This window comes from Kogia breviceps, chromosome 5 (assembly GCF_026419965.1).
Source record: "Kogia breviceps isolate mKogBre1 chromosome 5, mKogBre1 haplotype 1, whole genome shotgun sequence".
Taxonomy (NCBI): domain Eukaryota; kingdom Metazoa; phylum Chordata; class Mammalia; order Artiodactyla; family Physeteridae; genus Kogia; species Kogia breviceps.
Genome location: NC_081314.1, coordinates 62927367 through 62951893, shown reverse-complemented (window position 1 = coordinate 62951893; position 24527 = coordinate 62927367). Strand labels below are relative to the sequence as shown.

The 24527-nt window shown below is 41.5% G+C and overlaps 1 protein-coding gene across 4 annotated transcripts in view; it reads right to left on the bottom strand.

Moving 5' to 3' along the window:
* USP13 (ubiquitin specific peptidase 13) overlaps positions 1-24527 on the bottom strand; it is a 122265-nt gene that overhangs the window by 75897 nt on the left and 21841 nt on the right. For 3 of the 4 annotated variants that reach the window (XM_059064577.2, XM_067034061.1, XM_067034062.1), the window contains exons 2-5: positions 22434-22559; positions 16259-16319; positions 6969-7090; positions 1497-1639 (exon numbers count right to left, since the gene is read on the bottom strand). In XM_059064577.2, the coding sequence (XP_058920560.1) occupies positions 1497-1639; positions 6969-7090; positions 16259-16319; positions 22434-22559 (452 nt within the window). The remainder of the gene's footprint in view (positions 1-1496; positions 1640-6968; positions 7091-16258; positions 16320-22433; positions 22560-24527) is intronic. The other variant, XM_067034060.1, reaches the window with a different exon arrangement.

Below are 24527 nucleotides of genomic sequence, written 5' to 3'. Positions count from 1 at the left end.
AAGACACAGAACCTGAGGGTAGAAGGGAAGGTCATTTCCCTAAAACTCCTTACATGAGAGTAAGGTAAGCTTAAAACATTAAAGATCCCATGTAAGCTTAACACATTAAAGATCCCATGTGTGTAAACATCTGAAGTTCCAAAGCATTAGCCACAAGCAGTAAGACTGGTTTAAACAAAATCCTACTACACTGACAATCTAAATTAAGTAGAAAGGAAAACAACTTAACTGAAGGTTGAATGTCAGGTATGTGCCAGGGGCTTTACAGAAGTTTTATCATTTAGTTCTAATATACACTCTTCAGCATTAGTACCATCCCCACTATCAAAGGGAGAAAAAGCCCCGAGGTACCATGCCTTCCCTAAGACCACACAGAACAGGAATGCAGTACAGTCAGGGTTCAACCAGAAGGGACACATTCCTAACCTACCTGCTCTTTCACTCCAGCACCTGCCTCTGGAAACACTGGTATCCGATTACAGGAGGTACAAAAGGAGCCTAAAGAGCATTCCAGCCAAAATGTGACAACCAAAGACTACTGTCCGTCTTTGTAAGTTGGGTGCCCTAGAAGCAGACTCTGAGACAAAGATTGGAATGCAAATGGCTCATTTGGGAGGCTATCCCAGGAAGCACCCTAGGGGAGTGAGGGAAGAGAGACTGAAAGCGCAGGAAGCCAGTTCAGGGACTGTGAACAAGCAGATGACCCCATGGGCCACTGGGGCTCGGTCCAGCTGGGGAACTCTAGGAGACAGTGACCCCACCTGAGCATAGGGATCTAGGGTGTTCATCCCTCCACTCCACAGTCACTGGCTGAGGGCTGTTCCAGGAGCACGGCTCTGCAGCGTTTCTGACTGTCCGGTGCACTGGCCTACCTGGCTTGGGCAGGCAGAGAAAGCCCTCAAGCGAGGAGCTGTAGGTGCTCACAACCGGAGGCCTTAGGGTGGGGATGGGCTCCAGGGCAGGGGCTGGCCATGGTCAGCGTCTACTACAAAGGTAGAGATAATTCTAGAAGAGAAGTTTTGAGCTTTCTAAAAAATAATTAATTTTAAATTAATTAATTAATTATTTGGGGGCTGTGTTGGGTCTTCGTTGCTGTGTGCGGGCTTCCTCTAGTTGCGGCGAGCAGGGTCTACTCTTCGTTGCGGTGCGTGGGCTTCTCATCGCGGTGGCTTCTCTTGTTGCAGAGCATGGGCTCTAGGCACGCGGGCTTCAGTAGTTGTGGCTCGAGGGCTCTAGAGCGCAGGCTCAGTAGCTGTGGTGCACGAGCTTAGTTGCTCCATGGCGTGTGGGATCTTCCCGGACCAGGGCTCAAACCCATGACCCCTGCATTGGCAGGCGGATTCTTAACCACTGTGTCACCAGGGAAGTCCCAAGCTTATTTTTAATAAAAGGTATAAGAAAATATATAATTGCTAATTCAGTGAAGAGGTAGAAAAATAAATATTCCTTTGGCCCGTTTTGGAGCGGAAAGTTCCATTTTGCTGTCTGACCCTCACCTTGGAGGAATCCTGACTCCGTTGTCTAACTGGGTGAGTTTATTTGCATATTTGGACACTGGCAATTCATTTTCCCACGTATCTGGGTCCTGCTTTCTGTATGGAGATTTTGAGCTGAGAACTGCATCACAAGCAATTGTTACCTGTAAGACAAATACAGATGTGATATATTAAAACAGCTTGAGAGAACAGCAACTTCTATAAAATGAATTGTAAAGTTTATTAATAAATACAGCTTAATTCAAGAGAATTCAAATAGCACAGTTACCACAAGAGCAAGATGCTAGTTTCCTGATTCCAGAACATTCTCCCTGGGTCTAGCTAGGTTTTATCCTGGCCTGGAGTTTGCAATAGTAACAATGACACAAGATAGCAAAGAACCAAATCCAGTTTGTAAACCCAAGCATAAGAGTCAGATTTAACAATTGCTGCCTCTTAGCAAGTGGAGTGAAAAGTATAAGGTGAACAATTTACAAGGGTGAAATTAGCAACAGGAATGCCTAGGATTTACCTAAGTGGTGTGTTGTACTCCTAACAACTATACACCCAGACAACTGATATCCTCAACTCATCACACAATGATATATGGTCAAGGGCACTTGAATGAAATGCAAGCAACATGGCTCCATTTCTTAATCTAGTGCAAATGTGACACTGTATGGGGACATGCCTGGCTGTCTCTGTGTCAGATCAGCCCACATCATGAGCAAATCTGTGATGTCTGGCTTGGCACCAACTGACCACGGGGGAGGGCGGACTCTCTGCTTTCTCCCAAACCCCACTGATTCTGGATATATGCCTCTCGCCACATTCGCTACTTGCTTAATGCTATAAGCTATTTCTAACTGTCTTTAAAAACATATTCTGATGAGAATGTAAAATGGTGCAGCCACTTTGGAAAATAATTTGGCAGGTCCTCAAATGGTTAAACAGTTACCATATGACCCAGCAATTCCAATCCCAGGTATACACCCAAGATAAATAGAAATACGTGTCCACGCAAAAACTTATACATCAATGTTCCTAGAAGCATTATTTATAAAAGCCCAAAGTAGAAATGACCCAAATGCCCATTAATGATAAATGGATAAAGTATTGTATTTTGATACAATGAAATGTTATTCAGCAATAAAAAGGAATGAAGCAGTGATACATGCTACAACATGGATGGATCTTGAAAATATATGCTAAGTAAAAAAAAAAAGCCACCCACAAAGAACCATGTATTGTATGATTCCTTTTGTATGGAATGTCCAGAATAGGCAAATCCACAGAGACAGAAAGTACATTAATGATTGCCAGAGACTAGAGGGAAATGAGATAGTTGTGACGGATGCCCAACTCTGAATATACTAAAAGCCACTGAATTGTCTGAAAAACAATTTTTAACAAAAATCTGTATTCTACATCACTAGCATCCTGTACATTTAGCTGAACTTCATACAGAATATTTTCCTCTGGGTAGCACTGACAACGGATCCCAGAATGGATTAAGAGACATGCTCTGTGGTGACCTAAATGGGAAGGAAATCTAAAAAGGAGTTGATATATATACACGTATAACTGATTCACTTTGCTGTCCAGCAGAAACTAACAGAACACTGTAAAGCAACTATACTCCAATAAAATAAAATAAGCTACAAGGAAAAAAAAAAATAGAGACAATGGAGGAAGTTCCCTCAGCTGCCACCCCACTCCCACCCCCACCCAGGCCCTGAGCAATTCCTATCAGTCCTACATCCAAAATCTACTTGCAGTCTATCTCTTCTTGATTTCGGCCATACCCATCCTTGTTCAGCCATCGTCCCAGCTCACCCGAATGGCCACACAGCAGCCTCCTTACGATCTCCTTTCTCCTACTCTTGCTCCCTCTTCTCTGCCTGGCAGCCAGTGATCTGCTGTGAACATTAGATCCCATCCTTCTCCAGCTTAAAACTCTCCAAGGTTATACTAAACACTACCAATTGACTACACTGGGCTACCCACAGTCAGGAAAAGTAAAAGGTCCCTGCCCTCAAAAAGCTTATACTCCATTACAGATAAGGCAATCAGGCAATTCATAAATATATTTAAACCTCTTTTTTTTGGGGGGGGGTGTTTATTTGATAGAAGTTTTTTACTTGATTTACAATGTTATATTAGTTTCAGGTGTACAACATAGTAATCTGATATTTTTATAGCTTATATTCCATTTAGAGTTATTATAAAATATTGGTTATATTCCCTGTATGTATATACAAGGATATATACATTATATCCTTGTATTTTATTTATTTTATACCTAGTAGTTTGTACCTCTTAATTCCCCCTTCTATCTTGCCCTTCTCTAAACCTTTTAAAAAATATTCCCATTCATCTCCCACGCCCTTCCAGTAATGCCCCTAGAAAACAAGGCTGAGTTCACCCTGAGCCCCTTCCTGATTTTATGGGTTTGGGCCATGCTGCCTTAGCACTTCTGGCTACGCATCCTAATCTTTTCAGTCTGGTCTGTTACAACCTCTTTGTTGTTTCACTGACTACCTCGATCCCTTCCCTGTCCTCCTCTGAATCTTCTCCACCCTATTAGGTCTTTTTTAAGTGTTCTAGTTTGCAATGCACAGTGATAATAAGAATATAATATTCTCTCTTTTCTTTGAATATCCTTCCTGGTGACACTCAACAAAATTTCCTTAATCGTCTAGGACGTTATAAAACACTGACCTAGTGTTTTCAGAATACCACCTAAAATCACTTAGAGGCCCTTTTTATGGATCATAGATGAAGGTCAGGATCCATTATCCTATAATTATACTGTGAATTATCTCAAGTACAGGGGTGTTCTGGAATTGGCTCAAACTGGCTTACAGACTTGTTAAATTTTAAGAAATTCTGCAAGAGGGTTGTTAAACACAGCCATTATTAAAAATTAAATTCTATAAGCTCACAATTAAATATATTTTTAAAAGGTAACAAATACTCAAAACTCTTCCCTTCCTAGTTGTGTTACTCTATCTTAATAACTAATCTATATGCTCTTGAGGTCACTTACATCCACGTTACGCGAATGGTGAAAACTCTATGTGAGAGTGTTCTACTACACATCTCTTCCCAACACTGCATTCGGTGACATGTTAGCCTGAAATGGGAGTATTTACACCATGGAAATCAGCAAACATTACAACCCAGGGCTTTGCCCCCAGGGAGCTAGTTGCTAACCAATTACAAGCACACCAAGGCTTGAGTTACTGACTCTAAAATGAGGCATTAGATTTCAGGCTCTAAGATCCCTACTGAGTCTCAAACACTATGTCTCTGTGACCCCTGTAACACTAAGAGGTAGTTTAACTTTCTGGTAGAATCTACAGAGTACCTATTTGAAACTGATTTCTTTTTTTTGTGCTGAGAAACTCAAGAGATGACGAAGAGTCACCTGGTTGGGTTGAGTTCAATAATTTTTGTTATTTAAAAGCTGAAAAAGAGAATTATCAAACACCAAAAATGTAGCAAAAGCATGAAAAGAAATTAGAGTAACTAGCATCTGTTATATAGATAAATCTTACCAGTTACCATCAGATAAATCAGGCTTTTCCTTCTATCTCCCACCTCAACTTCCAAACAATTCTCTCTTTTTTTCATTCTTAAAGTACCTCTTAATTCTAAAAGACTGTATTAAAAATTATAATATATATTGCTGGATATGGATTTCTATGACACTTCACTTTTCTATAAAAGTGTTCACACTTAGGATTATGTTCTAAGTATAGGAATAATGAAAAGTACTTAAAGGCTCTCATTAACTTTTCTCATATAACGACTTTTTCTTCATAAGGGAGTGAGAAAAATCATTTCTCATGACATTCATTCACAATGTGCTGCTTCTTTTTTGACAGCAGACTCAAGAGTTATATTAAGGGCTTCCCTGGTGGCGCAGTGGTTGAGAGTCCACCTGCCGATGCAGGGGACACGGGTTCGTGCCCCGGTCCGGGAAGATCCCACATGCTGCAGAGCGGCTGGCTGAGCCCGTGAGCCATGGCCGCTGAGCCTGTGCGTCCGGAGCCTGTGCTCCGCAACGGGAGAGGCCACAACAGTGAGAGGCCCGCGTACCACACACACACCAAAAAAGTTATATTAAACAAGGGCAGTGAGAACTGTCAATTGTGTACAGATATAAGCTTTAGTATATAATATCAAGTAATGGCACGGGGTAAGACCATTTTGTCCATCATATATTTTGCCCTTGATCACAGCCACATGAGTGACACGGAACTGGAAAAAGCAGAGGTAATTTAATTCTGTACACATTGCTAAAACGTATGCTTTTGGTACTAAAAAAGATATGCTATATCAAACAATTAGAGGAAAGAGCTACAATAGCTTAATACACAAATTTTTCACTTCTATGGTCTTATGTTTGGGTATCAAGTAGATCAGAGGCAAAAGAGGCTGAATGGTGGCAACCTGGTCCCTAATGACATGGGAATCCCAAGCACAAACGTCCCCTCTTGGCAGGGGCACATGAGCAGGGGACTGTAGACAGAGTCACACAGCATCTGAAAGAATCAGGGACCTAAAGACCTGGCTTTGGTTCTAGCAAAGCTTGAGGAGGGGAAAAAATGAACTGGAATGTCTAATTCTGCTATCTGCAGCCAGTCTCGGAGAAGTCAGGATGCCACCGAGTAGAAAAGAGGAAAAGAAAGGAAAGGGAACATAGGAAAGGATGGAGTGGTGGAGACAATACAGGAAATGAGGGAAGAGCAGGAAAATGGTCTGGGTCCCCATAGGATTCGAGAATCAAAGTAAAACGGAGCCTGACTTCCTTACACCACCGCCACCAGCTTTAAGTTGTTCAGGAAGATAAAAGTTGCTCCACAAAAAAGAAGGGAAGGAAAGGGAAAAGAACTCACCACTAAACCTAAATTCTAAAATCTAGAAAGCAGTCTTCACCCTCCAAGGAACACATTATCACAGAGCTCCTGGAGACCTGTGATTTGTAAATATTTGGTTATTTTCATAATCGTGTTGCTGTTGTTTCTCAGTGGAACTCTTTTATGTTTCCCAAACAAAATTTTACATGGAAGGCCAACATTCAGAAGAGATAAAAATTTTAGGCGTCCCTCTGATCAGAAGGCAGACCCTCTCCAGCAGTCCCTGCACATCTCGGGGGCACAACTGGAAAATCTAAGCACCAGCCTGTGATTCACAGGTGGGAAGACGCCAGCCCACCTGGAGCAGGCCGGCCAGTAAGCAGTGAAGCCCAAACAGCACTGGAAGTAACAGGCAGTGGAGGGTATACGGCCCAGTGTTACTGAAAGGGAACCCTGCGAGGCTCTCTTCACGGAGGAGAAGCGATCTGCTTCTATTCCTCTTCCTTCTTCACCTCCTCTCTCACTCACCCCACCTTCCCCACCGCCCAGCCACACACACCGCACACGCACACACACCTGACACAGAGAGTCACGCGCATCTAGCTAGCAGCCGTGCACACTCACTGACCAGGGCTGGTAACTCCTCAATATTTGGTAGTGCTATTTCATAGTGGTCTGGGAATATAACAAGTTTGGCTTCATCTTCATATTCATAATCGTCGCTATTTAAATCGTCATCAGTATCTAGATCTGAGGAGAAAACAAAAACAAAGAACAAGAAGTGAAGAAAGAATATTCCACACCAAGGCAGCACTCACTGGGAAAGCCAGATATCCAAGGGCTGACAAACCAAGGGTGCAGCATTTATAATTCAGCCATCCATCTGCCCCAAGCCAGGAATAGGAGGCCTTTCCATCCTTCCTAAGTTATACACACTTATCTTCAAGGGACAGATGTATAAAGAAGACTAAGTCATATCATAAAGCTTTACAGTTAAAATAGACATTTGTGCTAGATGTTCAATTCTTAGAGATGTTTAAAGGAATAGCCTGGTCATTATGATTTGTTGGGTACCTGACTCCTGATTTCACAAGAATGGGTTGGAATGTTTCTTACAACACAACAGAAGAAAGCACATGGGTTTGAGAATAGATAAACCTAGGTTCAACTCCGGGTCCAAAGTTTAACATTTCTTCAGGCAAGTCACAGGCCTCATTTGTAGAATGGAGATAACACTTATCTCACACAGTTTATATGGAGAATAAATAAGAAATTGTAAACAAGAGACCTGGCACATAACAAGTTGTCAATAAATTGAAACAATTATTTTAAAATAAAATCTCAATTTCCCTCCCTCTGTCTCTATCTCCCCCATCCTCTCCCTCTCTGCTAAGAGTTGTGGAAATACTGCATAGTAAGCCAGAGGGGGAAACCCCATGATATAAGTGGTCCTGTTGTCCTCAGGCGGTGGAGAATTTTCCGTAAGAAAGTCTGGCCTGGGCTTCCCTGGTGGCACAGAGGTTAAGAATCCACCTGCCAATGCAGGGGTCACAGGTTCGAGCCCTGGTCCAGGAAGATCCCACATGCTGCAGAGCAACTAAGCCCATGTGCCACATTACAGAGCCTGTGCTCTAGAGCCCACGAGCCACAACTACTGAACCCGTGTGCTGCAACTACTGAAGACTGTGCGCCTAGATCCTGTGCTCCACAACAAGAGAAGCCACCCCAACGAGAAGCCTGCATGCCACAACTAGAGGACTGTGCACAGCAACAAAGACCCAACGCAGCCAAAAATAAAAATAAATAAAATAAATAAATTTATTTTTAAAAAAAGAAAGTCTGGCCTGTTATCTATCAAGTCATCACCTCTTTACTTGGCTCATCTCTGGGAAAGGTTAGGCAAAGGCTCAAGGAAATGTCCTGTCACAATATTTACATGGACATTTCAGCCTTGCATTCACATGGATACCAGAATCCAAGATCATGTTTGTATATTTAGACATTCGGAACTATGGTGACAAATAGCTCTCGAGCCATCTTCTACACACACACACACACACACACACACACACACACAAACCAGTACACAAATATGGGGTCTACAAACATGAGAAAGTTATTTTACTAGATGAAGCAGCCAGCTGAGAACCAAAGGATCTAGATTCTGTTACTACCTTGTCATATGCCTCAACCTGGAATCTTTTTATGTACAGTTCTGCTCTTAAATTCTCAAAGGGAGAGCAGTTTTAAGTGGAAAATGAGATACAGCTAAAATGCAATCTACACATTTTGATAAAAGATTCTAAATAATAAGAATCAGAAATGCCAAAATAAACAAACATTGTTAGATAGCCGTAAGAGGTTATTTTGACAAAAAGCAATGTTAAAGAAGTGTCTAAGAGCGTAAGAAGTAACTACAGGCATTTATTTAAAGAAAATGACTCAAAGACAGACATTCTATGTTATAAAAATCTGAATGCCCCAATACCCGTAATTTTTAAAAATTAGAACCTAAGTGTTCAATGAGAATGATGTTGGGACTTCCCTGGTGGTCCAGTGTCTAAGACTACACACTCCCAGTGCAGGGGGCCCAGGTTTGATCCCTGGTCAGGGAACTAGATCCCACACGTCACAACCAAGAGTTCGAATGCCATAACTAAAAACCCTGCATGCCGCAACTAAGACCCGGAGCAGCCAGATATTAAAAAAAAAAAAAAAAGGAATGGTGTTGAACCCAGTAGAATATTACTTAAATGATTTTTTTTTAGACTATGTAGAAACATGGAAATGTTTATGCCATGTTAATGCTAAAAATACAAAATTCACCTTCACTGAAAAGACAACTTTGTAGTAGTTATGTTCATAGACAAAAATTCGAAGGAAATCTGAACAAATGAAAATAATGAATGGGGAATTCCGTGGCGGTCCAGTGGTTAGGACTCCACACTTTCACTGCCGAGGGCACGGGTTCAATCCCTAGTCAGGAAACTAAGATCCCACAAGCAGCAGAGCACGGCCAAAAAAAAAGAAAAGAAAAGAGTGAATGGATGAACTTTATTCTTAAATTTTTCTTTATTATATTGTGTATAATGATTTTAAGTAACCAAAGTATAAATCGTTTGGTTTTGTGTACACAGCTCATATAACACATTATCTAAATGTCTTTTTTTCCAGAGAAAACATCTGCACTTAATGCTAATTCAAATCTTACCTGGCCAAAAACAATGATAAACTAAGGCCAAAAAAAAATCCCACCCTGACATTGACCAGCTACAGAAGCCTGGGCAAGTTCTTTCCAAGTTCATTTTCCTCATGAGTAGGCTATGGATAATATTATCTACCCCCTAAGATTGTTGAGAGGATTAAAGAAGATATGGTTTTAAGGTACCTAGTTAGGATCTGGTAGGTGTTAGGGGCTCCACAGACAGCTGCCACTACCCCTACCATCACCCTCGCCATCACTGTCATCTCTTCTCTACGCTCCTGACAACTAACAAAAGCACAAGTGACCTCCCTTCCCTTTGGTTGCCCAGCTCCAAAGCAATCCTGAAGTCAGTTTCAGGAGGACCAGGATATCATGGGGGATCTTCTATGTGATCTGAGTGTGGAGAAGATATGAACTTCAAATGCTTCTAGATTGTAAGCTCTAAGTGCAGGAAGTGGGTCTTAGTCACCTTCTAAATCCCTAGACCCCGCACAATGCCCAGCACACACCACACACTCAGTAAACATCTGGGAAAGGAGACTTTAGGAAGTTAAGAATACCAGCGTGTTTAAGGACAACAGCAAAGCAAGAGCATCCAAAGGGCTGTTAGAGGTTTTGTTTTTTTTTAATTGGTAACTGATGTGTGTTTAAAAAAGCAAGACTACTGTCGTGCAAAAAGGCAGAGCTTTGTTGGGCTTCCTTACACTTATAGCTTACTTATATTTTTATTCTTAATTCACTGGGATGTAAGGGGACCATGATCTTTCCCAAAAACCTTCATCCAATTTAGGGAAAAGTCAGCAGAGGTCATCTACACTCTGAATCTAAGGGACAAAGCTAAGGTTTCTCCTGCATATATATGACCCCACAATCCTAAATGGTCATTATAGGTGCAGATGAGTTTTCTGAACAGGCCCATTCCTGGAACTTTCCAGAGATGTTCTGTTTTCAACTTGTTCTTCATCAGGTATGAATGCCAAGGCTAACGACAAAAATGTGGAATGTAAGCTCTCTGAGGTTTAGCAGTAGCTCTTCGACATCCCAGTCTTCAGACAAGGAAGAACTGACTCATTTACTCCTGTTTGTGAAAGTTGGGGGGGTTGGTAGGGGAGTCAATAAAAATGTGAACATATAACACTTTTTTTTTTGAATTTTTGAGTTTTATTTATTTTTTTATACAGCAGGTGCTTAGTAGTCATCAATTTACATTTAACACTTTTATGACATACCAAAGATATGGTATTTTTAATTACATTTATTAGCAGGTCTTTACAAAACTACACACATTTGTAGCTTTAATGTATAGAATATACAAGATTAGGCCAGAATCACATCACAAGTCCTGGGGTATTTCTTTGAAGATCCCTTCCATTCCCCCTTCTCTCCTTCCATCTCATAAAACAGTAAGTTTTCTATCAGCCTACTCCCAAAATTCACACTCTTTCATATTGCTGTAAATTATTCTTGTCAAAAACAGCCTAATAGTGTCCCTTTCTAGCTGAAAAACATTATTGCAGAGCTACCCACACTTTCCCAGTTCACAGCACACTTTAGCATCCCAGCAATTCTTGCACAATACCAAGAATTGGCTCTAAACCAAAAGAAATGCCTGATAGTTCTTTTTATTTAGTAGTTCGGTCCAAACAACTTATTAAGTATTTATGTTCTAATAAGTTAGGAACCATTTGAAAACATAATACACATAAATTGAAAGGAAATGAATGTTGTATTTCACTTTGAAATAACCGTAATTCCTTACTACGGGGACGTGTATACCTGTGAGGCACTGCAGAACTTCTCTTTGAACCAGACTAGACGCTGCCTCCCTTATTTCCCATTCCACATTTATTTTCACATGGTACTTGCCTTTTACCACAGAAACCACTAAAAAAATTATCTTCACAAAGAGATGAAGTCACTGAATACTAGGATACTAGTATCCTAGGATACTAGGATACTCTAGTAGAAAGACTACATCAAGCTAATCTCTCATGCAATGTTCAAGCATCACTGTGTTCCCTTGAAGAGTTAAATTATCCTGTGATTTACCGGTGAGTTAGTTGAGGCAACCCGGAGTGCCTCAGGACACAGTTTTGTGAACCAAAGTGTTAATGGCTCCCCATGGCCTACAGGAAAAAAGTCTAAAAGCATGGTATATGTCCAGACTATTGATGGAAGAATATGCAACACATAAGGATGTACAAGCAGAAAATATTATTTGTCTCTGGGCAGAGTAACTCAGTGGCTGGGAGACAGGAAAGGGAGAGAGAATAACTTATTTTTCATTACGGAAGCTCTTATAACTTTTCAATTTTAAGCTTTGTCCATGTGCTATGTATTCAAAGAATATTTTTAAAATCCTAAATCCTAAAAGAAGCATAAAATTTCTATGATTCAAAAATTACCAAGAATTGTCATTGTTGATTCTAAAAAAAATTACCAGCAAAAGCTAGACCTGTGGGAAGGATCCCGTAACTGGGGTTTCACTTAGATGACTATCAAGGTAATCAGAAGGAAGAGTGTCTTGAATGCAGGGGCGGAATGAGGCTCAGGAGACTTGAGTAAGCAATTTAGCACCAGCTAATGGCCTCAGTTTCCCTTATAAAATCAATACTGAAGTTCATAACTAAATGATTCAATGGTTTCAATATCACTGTTGAACCAATGGAAAGGAATTAGTCACAAAGTCATTAAGTAAAAGGGGATAAAAAGCCTCTATCCAGGAAAAAGCATTAGTCATCTGCATGTGTTTTTGTGAAGGGGATAAAGGGTCATCATAACTACATTTCAATAGCAATGAAATGGTACTTTGTAATCAAAGAAACAAAGAGGCTACAAGAGAGTTCTCCTCCTCTTCATGAAGACACAACCCAATGTCCCTTTTAGGGAAGGAAACTGTGGCAGAGGCTACTAGCTGCCTCCCAGTATTCATCCTCCCTTTCTTCCTTAGTAACACACATTCAGTTAAGAGAGTTTACTTTCCAGCCTCCTGTGCAGCACACAGCATAGCCATGTGACCAAGTTCTGACCAGAGAGATGTAAACTAAAGTGTTGCATGGGGATCTATGAGAAGGTTGACAAAAAGAAGTTGAATCCCCTGGGAGATTAGTTTTTTTTTTTTTTTTTGTCCTTTCCCCTTTGCCTTCCCTGCCTTCCAGAATGGGGATGTGATGGCTGGAGTCCCAGTAGCCATTTTTGGACCATGAAGTGACCATGAGGTTAGAAATTACCAGACAGGATAGAAGGTAAAGTAGAAATATGGGAAGAACCTATATCCTGATGAACATGAGGCTATCACATCAGCCTGGATTTGCTGCTTCCCAACCTCCTCTACATGAAATGAGAGAAATAAACATCTACCTTGTTAAAATTCACCAATATTTTACATTTCCAATTACATAAATCAGGGTAGTTCTAATACAGTCCTTCACTGAAATTAATTTACAGGCCACACCAACTTGAAAACAGAGCTATGATCAGTGTGGCAAGAGAAAAGTGCCTGCTACTGGGAGCTACGAGGGGGTATAAATCAGAGCTTGCAAAACTTAATCCTTACTAATATAAATTAATGATGCATCTGAGTATAAAACAATAGAGAGAACTGGGGCCTAGGACAAGCCCCAGAGGGCCAATGGCATTCAAATTTAAACTTTTTAAAAAGTGGTACAGGGCTTCCCTGGTGGCGCAGTGGTTGGGAGTCCGCCTGCCGATGCAGGGGACGCAGGTTTGTGCCCCGGTCCGGGAGGATCCCGCATGCCGCGGAGCGGCTGGGCCCGTGAGCCACGGCTGCTGAGCCTGCGCGCCCGGAGCCTGTGCTCCGCAACGGGAGAAAAAAGGTGGTGCAGTCCAAATAGAACAGTTTTGCTGGGCTGTGAGTTTTAAGCAGATCCTGTGGCTTTCTAAGACATGAAATGTTGAGAGAACACAGAGAGCAGCCTATAGAAAAAGTCCAACTGAAATGAAAGGGTGGGCTAGTTCTCCCAGGAAGCAATGGAGGGGGTCCACACAGTATGAAGCACAAAACCTCAGTGCTTACCTTTGGATTAATTTTTAAAACAATTACTTGACAATATCTGCTACCACCAGTATGAACACTAGAGAAATCAAACTGCAAGGTCTTTTGAGTAAAAGACACAAAGGTTAGGGACTTCCCTGGTGGCGCAGTGGTTAAGAATCCACCTGCCAATGCAGGGGACATGGGTTTGATTCCCTGGTCTGGGAAGATCCCACATGCCGTGGAGCAACTAAGCCCGTGAGCCGCAACTACTGAGCCTGAGCTCTAGAGCCTGCGAACCACAACTGCTGAGCCTGCGAACCACAACTGCTGAGCCTGCGAGCCACAACTACTGAAGCCTGTGCACCTAGGGCCCATGCTCTGCAACAAGAGAAGCCTCCGCAATGAGAAGCCCACACACTGCAACAAAGAGTAGCCCCCGCTCTCCGCAAATAGAGAAAGGCTGAGGGTAGCAACAGAGACCTAACGCAGCCAAAAAAATAAGTAATTAAAAAGAAAAGAAAAGCAGCTTATTTATTTTAAAAAAAAAAACAGACACAAAGGTTAAAGGATAAGAGGTGAGCTAACTTCTTTATTCAACCAAAGAAAATAATGAAAAATAACAATGTAGGTCAAAATATTCAATTATTTCCACATTCAAGAATGCCATGCTGGGCTTCCCTGGTGGCGCAGTGGTTGAGAGTCTGCCTGCCGATGCAGGGGACACGGGTTCGTGCCCCGGTCCGGGAGGATCCCACATGCCACAGAGCAGCTAGGCCCGTGAGCCATGGCCGCTGGGCCTGCGCGTCTGTAGCCTGTGCTCTGCAAAGGGAGAGGCCACAACAGTGAGAGGCCCGCATACCACAAAAAAAAAAGAATGCCATGCTAACGTCATTTAATTCAAAAGAAGTCAATTATCTCTAGTTGTGCAAGGGAGCCGAAGGCTTATAACCAAAACATCAGAATGCACTCAATCACTTCAGCTTTCTGGCTCATTCTAAGCTGCTCTGAGTCTAGTTGGTTAACCTGGGTTGTGGTCCAAAGCCATGACAAGCAGCCGGAAAGACTGGCCTGTGTGGAAAAACCAACTGCAGATAAGCCTCACAAAGAAAACCATGGGCTGAAAATCAGAGCAAAGACAGCAAGGGTGGGCCCGGCACAGGGTAACAGAGAATCCAAGTGGGAAGGAAACTCAGCTCCAAGACTGTTTCCAATGGCTTTGCTTGTCAAATAATTAATGTGTCTTTTTATTACAGAAAAAGAATTTAAATACAGATAAGCAAAAAAAAGAAAACTAAAATCACCTCAATTTCACCACCAGGAAAGAGTTACTATTAACAATTTGGAGTACATTGTCAGACTTTACTAGACTCTCAGTTATGTATGTATATGAGTATGTGTGTACACAATACATATATATATACGTACATATACGTACATACAGATATATACACATACACATACATGTGTACACACATATAGATAAACATACATACACACATATGTATATATGTGTATAAATTTTCTTTACCAAATGAAATTACAATATGCAAACAATTTTGAAATTCCTTCCAAACAATAATCCTAGGCATTTAGAGATATAAACTTGCTTGGTCAAAAATTATCAAACCACTTTTTCTCCTGGGAAAACCATATCAGAAGTTTAATATGAAATATGATTGCTCTGCTTGCTGTACAGTAGAAACTAACACAATATTGTAGAGCAACTATATGGCAATAAAAATTAATTAAATAAAAAAAGAAATATGATCATGAGTACATGATATAGAAGCCAGTATGTATTTGCATGAGCAAAACTGGCTCTTCTGAATGAGGGAAACAGAAAAGCACTACTAAGCAAACACCACAGTGATCACCACAGTGACCACTGTTACAGGCAAGATCCACTAATGGATGATAAAATTAGTAGGAAAAACTTTAAGGAAAAACAAGGATTAGTATAGTCTCCAAGTATCACTCCCAAAATATTTATTAATTATACAGTAATCTCATAGTGGAGAAGCCCAGCAGACACTACTTGACCAAGCAATCAAGGTTAACATCACCAGTGTGGAGACAGCTCAGCTTCATGTGCCACCTGATATCAGGCCCTGAGAAGGGCCCATCACCTGTGTGGTATTCTTGCCAAAAATGTACTTCCTCAGGCTTATCATGAAGTAACATGATAAACCCAAATTGAGGTACAGTCCACAAAACAACTGGCCAGCACTCTTCAAAAGTGTCACAATTATTAAAGACAAGAAAAGTCTGAGGAACTATCACCGATTAGACAGGATTAAGGAAACATGACAACCAAATACAACATGGGATCCTAGAACAACAAAAAAATAGTGAAATACTATTTCATTAGTAGAAAAAAATAGTGAAATACAAATAAAGCCTGTAGTTTGACTAATATTAAAAAAAGAAAAACTATCTCTTCTTTAAAGGCAGTGAAAAAGGAGGCCAGAAACAGAATCACAATTTCTCTCCAGTCACTATCGGCACAATTGCTTCAGAACACTAACCCAACAAACAGTGCTGTAACCATTCTTCACCACCAGGTAAACACAAAGTGGAGACAGATCATCTCGAGTTAAATTGGTTCCTCTCATCCTTAAATTGCAGAGCAATAAACAACCTATTATTCCAAATCAAACATGCACATGCACACACACACAGAAAATCCAGGCACACTATTGATTATTATTTACATTACCTAAAAAAATCTTGGAATTCCTCCTTTTGGGTAAAGCTCCACCAGATGCCCCTCTTACCCTCTGAAAAGAAAACAAGAGATTGTTAAAATTCAACCTATGGAACAGATGATTGGGGGTGGGGGTAAAATCTCAGAGGTTCTTAGTTTTTATAAAAGGCCAAGAGGAAATATTCAACCTGGACTAGAGATTCCAGGATAAACAGGAACTTGACCCAGGTCCATGAAGGCAGGTGAAGGGCAATGCTACTGTTCTACCTGATTATGTTTTCACCAAATTATCAAGAAAGCACCTCTGGAAAGGGAAGTGAAACCAGGGTCAAGGTGAAGTGGACACTTAACTTCAAATCAGCACAGGCTCCCAAGAGGCTGGAGCCCATGCCCTGACTGGAGCTACTCTGGAGAAATGGTAGCTCCAGGAGGGAGGCTCTTGTTCCCCTGCTACCCACTGGGCCTGTGCTTGGTCCTAGGTGTGCACAACTACTACTGTTGAAAGAGTTCATAAATATTAATAAAGAGTTACTGATATTCTGGTCATAATAAGCCTCACTCTAACAGCCCTAAACATTTTTGGAGCCCCAGCTGATAGCTGTTTGCCATCCTAAGCTCCATGTGTTCTCTACCTCTGGTGGAAGTCCCCAGCAGCAATGAAATAAACGTCTACCAAGTGGTTATACAAAAGAAAGTCATTCATTACCCTTCTGATACTTGCACAAGAAATTTTACTCTCAAATAGGACTATTAAAATGTTTGTTTCAATGGCCAAAACTCTTATTTCCACACTGCATGTTCTTCCTGTTATTAGAAAAGAGCACGTTTCTAACACACTGCAGTGTGGGTCAAACCCCAGCATCTTTTCAAGCAGCCACATGTTATCGCAGCACCAAGGCCTTGCTGCTTCTTTAGTCTGACCTCCTGTCGGTCTTAAGTCTCCTTTCCCACATTTTATTACTTTGCATTGAAAGTGGACTCATCTTTGTGATTCTCACAATAAGTTTTTACAGCTTCTACTATAAGTTTATAGTTCACATCTCAGGAATACAAAATTATTGAACCCATTAGCTCAAAATCATGTCTCTCCAAATACTAATGCCACATTTGTGTCACCACTCCTAGAATCCATCTCCTCCAAGATCTCAAAGCCTCTGTTCCTCTCCCCTCCACTTACCTGCCTCAAAAAAGGATGAGATAAAACCTGCACCAAAGGCATATTTAACCATCCACATTTACCAATCCTGGAGGTCACTTGCAATCTCTCTATGGAAGTTTACGGCATCCTTTCACTTGTTCCAACCTCAATGTCCCCTCCACTCCTGCATGACAGTGAGGGGAGAAAGGAGAAGAGGAGCTGCAGGGAGACCTGCTGGACCATGAGGCTCTCCCCAGATGAGACAGTCACACCTCAGACTCGGATGAGATCCACTTCCTTTCAGGAAAAAAAACCCCACAACTACCAGGTCTTCCTTCAAAAGACCATCATCTCTGTCCCTGCATCAGTCACCACTAAAAATCGACAGGGTTTGAGAAACTGGAACTCCTCAGTCAGCAGACGTGACTGTCAGGCTCTGCGCTGGAGCTCAGGCTGCAAAGTGAGTGAAGACACGCTCCAACCCCTGAGGAGCTCACCAGCAATAGGAGGGGAACATGATGCAAACAAAGAGCACAGAACGGATTCTGGTGAGTGTTAAGAGAGGTGAGGATCATATCATAAGGAAGAAATGATAGTTCTTCTGGGGATGGAGGGTATGGGCAGGGCTGGTGAGGTAAGAAGAGCAGCAGGCCTGGCATATAGCAGCTGCTCTGTTAATATGTGTTGGTTGGTTGGATGGATGGATGGATAATGGATAGGTGGGTGGATGATGGATAGATATATGGATACGCTGACCACAGGGAATACAACAGGTAAAAAAGGAACGGGGGGTAGAAGTAGGGCATCCCCAAGAAAAGAAAACAGCACATACAAAGGCCTGAAATCATGATGTGTTCCAGAAAGAAGAAGTGGTTTGCTATGTCTAGAGCATAGAGCTGGTGGAATAAGAGGGAGGGTTAGAAAGGTTCCAGGGGTCAGATCATAGAAGCCCTTGTAATCACATGCAAAAGGGTTTGGACTTCATCCTGCAACAAAGAGAAAGACATACGAGATTTAAGCTTCAGCGTGCCACAGATGCATAGGTATATGCATTTGAAAAGATCGCTCTGGGTGCAGCATGCAGACTGGGTGGGATTGAAGGCAGCAAGTATGAAGGAAGGAAAATTAGGAAGCTACAGCACTAGCCGTTTTAAGGCATAATGAGCACTCAGACAAGAACAGGATGGATGAGGAGGACAGGATGGACTTCCAAGCAGTTTAAGAGGCCCAGATAACTGGATTTGGTTACCAACCTGCCATGGAATGAAAGCAGAATCCAAAGGAGGTCTAAGTCTCTAGAATTCAAGCCGTCTTGAATTCTAGAGGGTGTAGTGAAGAGATGGTGAAAACAGAAAAGCTATAAAGCTTTCATTGAAGGATGGGGTGACTGAAGGAGGACTCAAATTAGAGTTCTGTGTTGTGCTCTTTTTTAAGGTAGGAGAAGAAATCCAGAAGAGGGAGATGTTGGAGGGTAAGAGGGAGTGGAGTTAATGAAGGTTCCGAGGCAGGAGGAAAGGGACCACAAGGACAGAAAGAACACACCTTCTCTCTGAGATGCGTGGAAACATGTGAGGTGTGCTGAAATGGCAGGAAACAAAAGTGGAACCACTGTGGATGAGTTCCCAGGAGGCGAGGCAGGAGCTCAGGGAGCTCCTGTCCAGGGGTCCCTGTTTCCTCTGGAAAGTACAAGTCCGATCGTTTTCTGAAAATGACAGGTAAAGTCTTGCAGAAAGCATCCAAAGTTTGGAGTGGGAGGGGGAACAGGCTAGATTTGCTGGGCAGTGAGAGGGCCCAGCAGAAGGGAGAAGGCTAGGAATTTGACATGGTCCCAAACCCCATGGCAGCGTGTGCGGGATCCCTAGCGGTGCATCCATGGAAGCAGAGGATGATACTGACGATGGACTGGCTGAGGTTCTGAAGGACAGTAAGAAGGCAAGACAAGGGGAGGGTCAGTTGAGGGTACTGGTGATAGGAGAACGTTTAAAGTCATGGATCCTGAGAAGCGGGTGAAACAGATCAAAACAGAAATAAATAAGTGAAAGAGCTAAAATGAGAGAGGGTTGTGGTCAGAGAGTGAAATATTTAACTTAAAATTTCAGAGGCAGAGTTAACTGCATTCTGTAATTCTGCCGCTAGCTTTGCGATCCTGAGCAAGTTATTTCAAGTCTCTGGGCCTCAGTTTCATTTTTTTACCCCCAGTCTCCTAAAACTTCATCACTTTACACTAAGACATATGATACAAAGCAAACTTTATCAGAATTGCTATGTCCCACCTAACAGGAGTAGTGAATGTAAATCATATAGTATTAGGCCAACGTTAGATTACTGTAAAGCTAATCATTCAGATTATAACCTATCTGACCTGCTGGTCTTTCTTCCTCCTCTTCCTCCTACTCTCCCCACTGTCCTATTTGGGGATCTCGCCTTTGTCCAGAACTTAAACAGAGAACATATTAGGTAGGCTGGGGTGAGAGATCAGATGAACTTCAAATCAGCTTTGACTATACAGAAGATCCAAGATAGTCTACAAACTATTAGGACTAAAGTTGAACAGTATTGTTAAATATAAAATCAATATTTGAAAATTAATAATATCTCCAAACAACATGAATAACTAATTAAAATACATGAAAAGATTAAAAAGCAGTAACAATAGTTACAAAACTTATAGGGTACCTTAAAAAAATCTAAAAAAAATAAAAGCTCCTTTACTGAAAATTACAAAATATTTTTGAAGGACATAAAAGAGACCTGAATCAATAGAGAGGTATGCCACGTTGAACAGTCATTCAGTTAATACTTATGAAGCACCTACTATGTGCTGGGCACTACTGAGTGCTGAGGACACAGAAGTGAACAAAACAGACCAGACCCCCTGCCCTCACGGAGCTTAGACAATGATATAGACTATAGATGAGTATACAAATTCAATGTGATCACTATCAAAATCTCAACAGGATTTTTTATTTATTTTAATTTTTTTTGTGGTACGCAAGCCTCTCACTGTTGTGGCTTCTCCCATTGCGGAGCACAGGCTCCGGACGTGCAGGCTCAGCGGCCATGGCTCACGGGCCCAGCCACTCTGCGGCATGTGGGATCTTCCCGGACCGGGGCACGAACTGCGTCCCCTGCATCGGCAGGCGGACTCTCAACCACTGCGCCACCAGGGAAGCCCAGGATTTTTTTAACTAGATGAACTGATTCCAAAATCCATAGAGAAAAATAAACATCCAAATCCAGGAAATTTCTAGGAAAAAAATGAACATGGAAAAAGTGCTTGCACTCCTAGATATCAAAACTTGAGGCACCAACAGAGACAAAGAAGAGCAAGAGAACAGAACTGAGAACCCCCAAGCAGACCCAAGTGTGAATGGCAAGTTAAAATACTTGTTTTAAATGTCACTATAAATCATCGGAAAAGGTTGCACTCCTCCAGTAATAGTGGGACAACTGGTCATCAATATGGGGGGGAAGAAGCAGATTCCCACACCCGACACAATTATAAAAATAGATTATAGATGAATTAAAGACCTAAAATGTTAAAACATTAAAACATTCACAGTCTCTCTTTCTCTCCCTCCCCCTCCCTCCCTCCCTCTTTCCCTCTCTCTCTCTCTCTCTCTCTCTCTCTCTCTCACACACACACACACACACACACACATACACACACACACAGACACACACACACTTCTTTAAAAAAAAGTATTAGAAGAAATATCTTAATGACCTTGAGTTGGGAAACAATTTCTTAGACAAGCTACAAAAAGCACAACTCATAAAAGGTTAATAAATCTGAATAGATGAAAATTCAAAATTTCTGTTCTACAATATAATTCATAAATGAAGTAAAAAGACAAGCCACAGACCATAAGAAAATTTTGTATATAACACAAATTTTTTGTATCCAGAATATAAAAAGAACTAATCAAACTTTTAAGAAAAAGATAAACCCATTGAGAAATAGGCCAAGAATATAATATTCAAGTCAGAGAAGAGAAAAGGAGACTGGCTAACAAACAGATGAAAAGACCTTCAACGCTCACAGGAGGAAATGCCAAATATTTAGATGCCACTTTACAACCATTTGATTGGCAAAACTCTTGGTGAGGGTGTGGGGAAACACTCATTATCATGGCAGATTGGAGTGTACACTGGTGCAATCACTCCAGGGAGGGATTTAGCAATAGCCAGTAAAAATGAAGGTAACCACACTTGTGAGCCAACACTGCCACTTCTAGATACATTTCTGAAAGAAATCTTGCACATGTTCCCCCAAGGGAAATGTATAAAAATGTTAATTGGTACATAGTTTGTAGAAGCAAAAAAAAAAGGAAACAATCTAAATGTTTTCATCAATGGGAGAACAGAATAATAAATGACCAGGTACTCATAAGATGGAACACCAAACAACCATTGAAATGAATTAAGTACATCCAGATGCACTGAAACATGGATAGATTCTGTTGAAGGGGATAGCTCCAGGCAGAATTACAGGTAGCAGTATGATAATATTTACCTATATCTTTAAAACACATAAAGTCATACTATATATTGTTCATGAATACCCACAACTAAATAAAATATAATGACAGGCATGGGAATGAGAAACAGCAAATTCACAACAGAGGTTACTTCTGCGGACCGAGGGGAACAAAAGGGATTTGAACTTTCAGGAAAGCTCTTTCTCTCACTAAAAAAAAAAAAAAATCTGAAGCAAAAATATCCAAATTTTTTTTTCTGATTTTTTTTTATCCATGTGTGTTTCTGGCATTCTTTTCTGTACTTTTTGACTTGATTTTTTTTTCCATCAGCAACCTATGTCTTTCTTAACAACTCCAATCAGAGGCTTAGAGGAAGAGAAACATAAAACTGGTTAAGTTAAGGTTTGGGAAGTCTATGAATTTCTGCCAACAGTGCTAGTTTTGTTTCCTATCATCCAAGAGAATGAGAAGTTATGTGGGCATAGTAAAATCTCCATGTGATGAACCCCACTAAGACAACGTTAAGGGCAAGATGTCAAGGCCAGTTCTCCCAAAGTATGCACCTCACCTCACGCACATGTCTCTTCAGGTACATGTAGACACTCTGTCCAGTTTTTCGAAAATGTCTTTCAACATGCTCCCTTCCAAAGGCCAAAAATGTATTCATGCATACATAGAGTCCACCTTCAGAATTCTAGAAGAAAGAGACAGGTTACATTAGTCAAGTAGTCTAGACACAGAAAAAGGGAAGGGGAAGGAAGGCAAATGACAAGCAATGAACACAAAGTGTGGCAAGAGGCCACCTGGCCATGATAGTCATCTCCAGTGACCTCCGAGGGCTGCCAGTCACCCAGAGGCAGCTCCCACCACAACCCTGGGTTCCCAGACAGCTGAGCACGGTCTCACAGGCAGGGAGATCCTCAGAAACCTTGGGAAATAAACATGCCTGCCTGACTCTCCAAACTGGGGTAAGGGACAATCACGGATAGAAGAACGTTGGCAACTGATCCAACGACTGTCACTTCATAAAATAATGTTATTTTTTTTACTTTTATTGAGGTATAGTTGAGTTACAATGTTGTGTTAATTTCTGCTGTACAGCAAAGTGATTCAGGGCTTCCCTGGTGGCGCAGTGGTTAAGAATCCACCTGCCAATGCAAGGGACATGGGTTCAAGCCCTGGTCCGGGAAGATCCCACATGCTGCAGAACAACTACGCCCGTGCGCCACGACTACGGAGCCTGCGCTCTAGAGCCTCCAAGCCACAGCTACTGAAGCCTGCGTGCCACAACTATTGAAGGCTGTGTGCCACAACTACTGAAGCCAACATGCCTAGAGCCCATGCTCCGCAACAAGGGAAGCCACCGCAATGAGAAGCCCGTGCACTACGAAGAGTAGCCCCCACTCCGCAACTAGAGAAAGCCCGCACGCAGCAACGAAGACCCAACGCAGCCAAAAATAAATAAATAAATTTATTTTTTTTAATGTGATTCAGTTATACATATATATATTCTTTTCCATATTCTTCTCCATTATGGTTTATCATGATATTGATTATAGTTCCTTGTGCTATACAGTACGACCTTGTTGTCTATTCATCCTATATATAATAGTTTGTATCTGCTAATCCCAAATTCCTAATCCTTCCCTCCCCCAACCCCTCCCCCTTGGCAACCACAAGTCTGTTCTCTATGCTTTTATCAGGAAGGATGCTTCAAAGACATTGTTCCCTTCCTTTGGTGATGCATGATATTTGATGGTACCCATTAATAAATGATAATTCAATAAATAAATAATAATGTAATAAGTAAATAATAAAGGATGGAGTCCTCAAATTATTAAATGCCTGATATGTGCCAGGTGATTTGCACATATTATTTCTAATCCCAACAATACTGCAAGCTGCTAGTATTACTTCTATTTTATAGTTTAAAAAAAAACTAAGGATAAGTCACTTGCCCAAGTTCACACAGCTTGGAAGTGTCAGAGTTAAACTTGAATCTAATTCTCTTTTATACCTCTCTGCCATACTTCAAATATTATTTAGATTTTCAGGACTTCCCTGGAGGTCCAGTGGTTAAGACTTCGCGTTTACACTGCAGTGGACCCGGGTTCCATCCCCAGTCTCCCTGGTCGGGGAACTAAGATCCCACAAGCCCCAAGACATGGCCTAAATAAATAAATAAGATACTTTTCTATCCCAATTTCATCTCTCCTTTTCTCTCACTTTGCTAAATGTGCTTCTCCATAAACCTAGCCTATACAATTAGCCATCCTTTCCTCAATGGAAATGGATTATTATTTTTTTTTTTTTTTGCAGTACACGGGCCTTTCACTGTTGTGGCCTCTCCCGTTGCGGAACACAGGCTGCGGACACGCAGGCTCAGCGGCCATGGCTCACGGGCCCAGCCGCTCCGCGGCATGTGGGATCTTCCCGGACCGGGGCACGAACCCGTGTCCCCTGCATCGGCAGGTGGATTCTCAACCACTGCGCCACCAGGGAAGCACGAAATGGATTTTTATTATGATCCTATTAGTCTTATCCCTCCAAATAATTCTTTAAAAAACAGAAATTTTAAATACCTGTTAGAATTTGCCAACAAACACCTACCAAAATTCCTTACAATGAATTTTAGTAGAGCACAAATTACAGTATCAAAAAC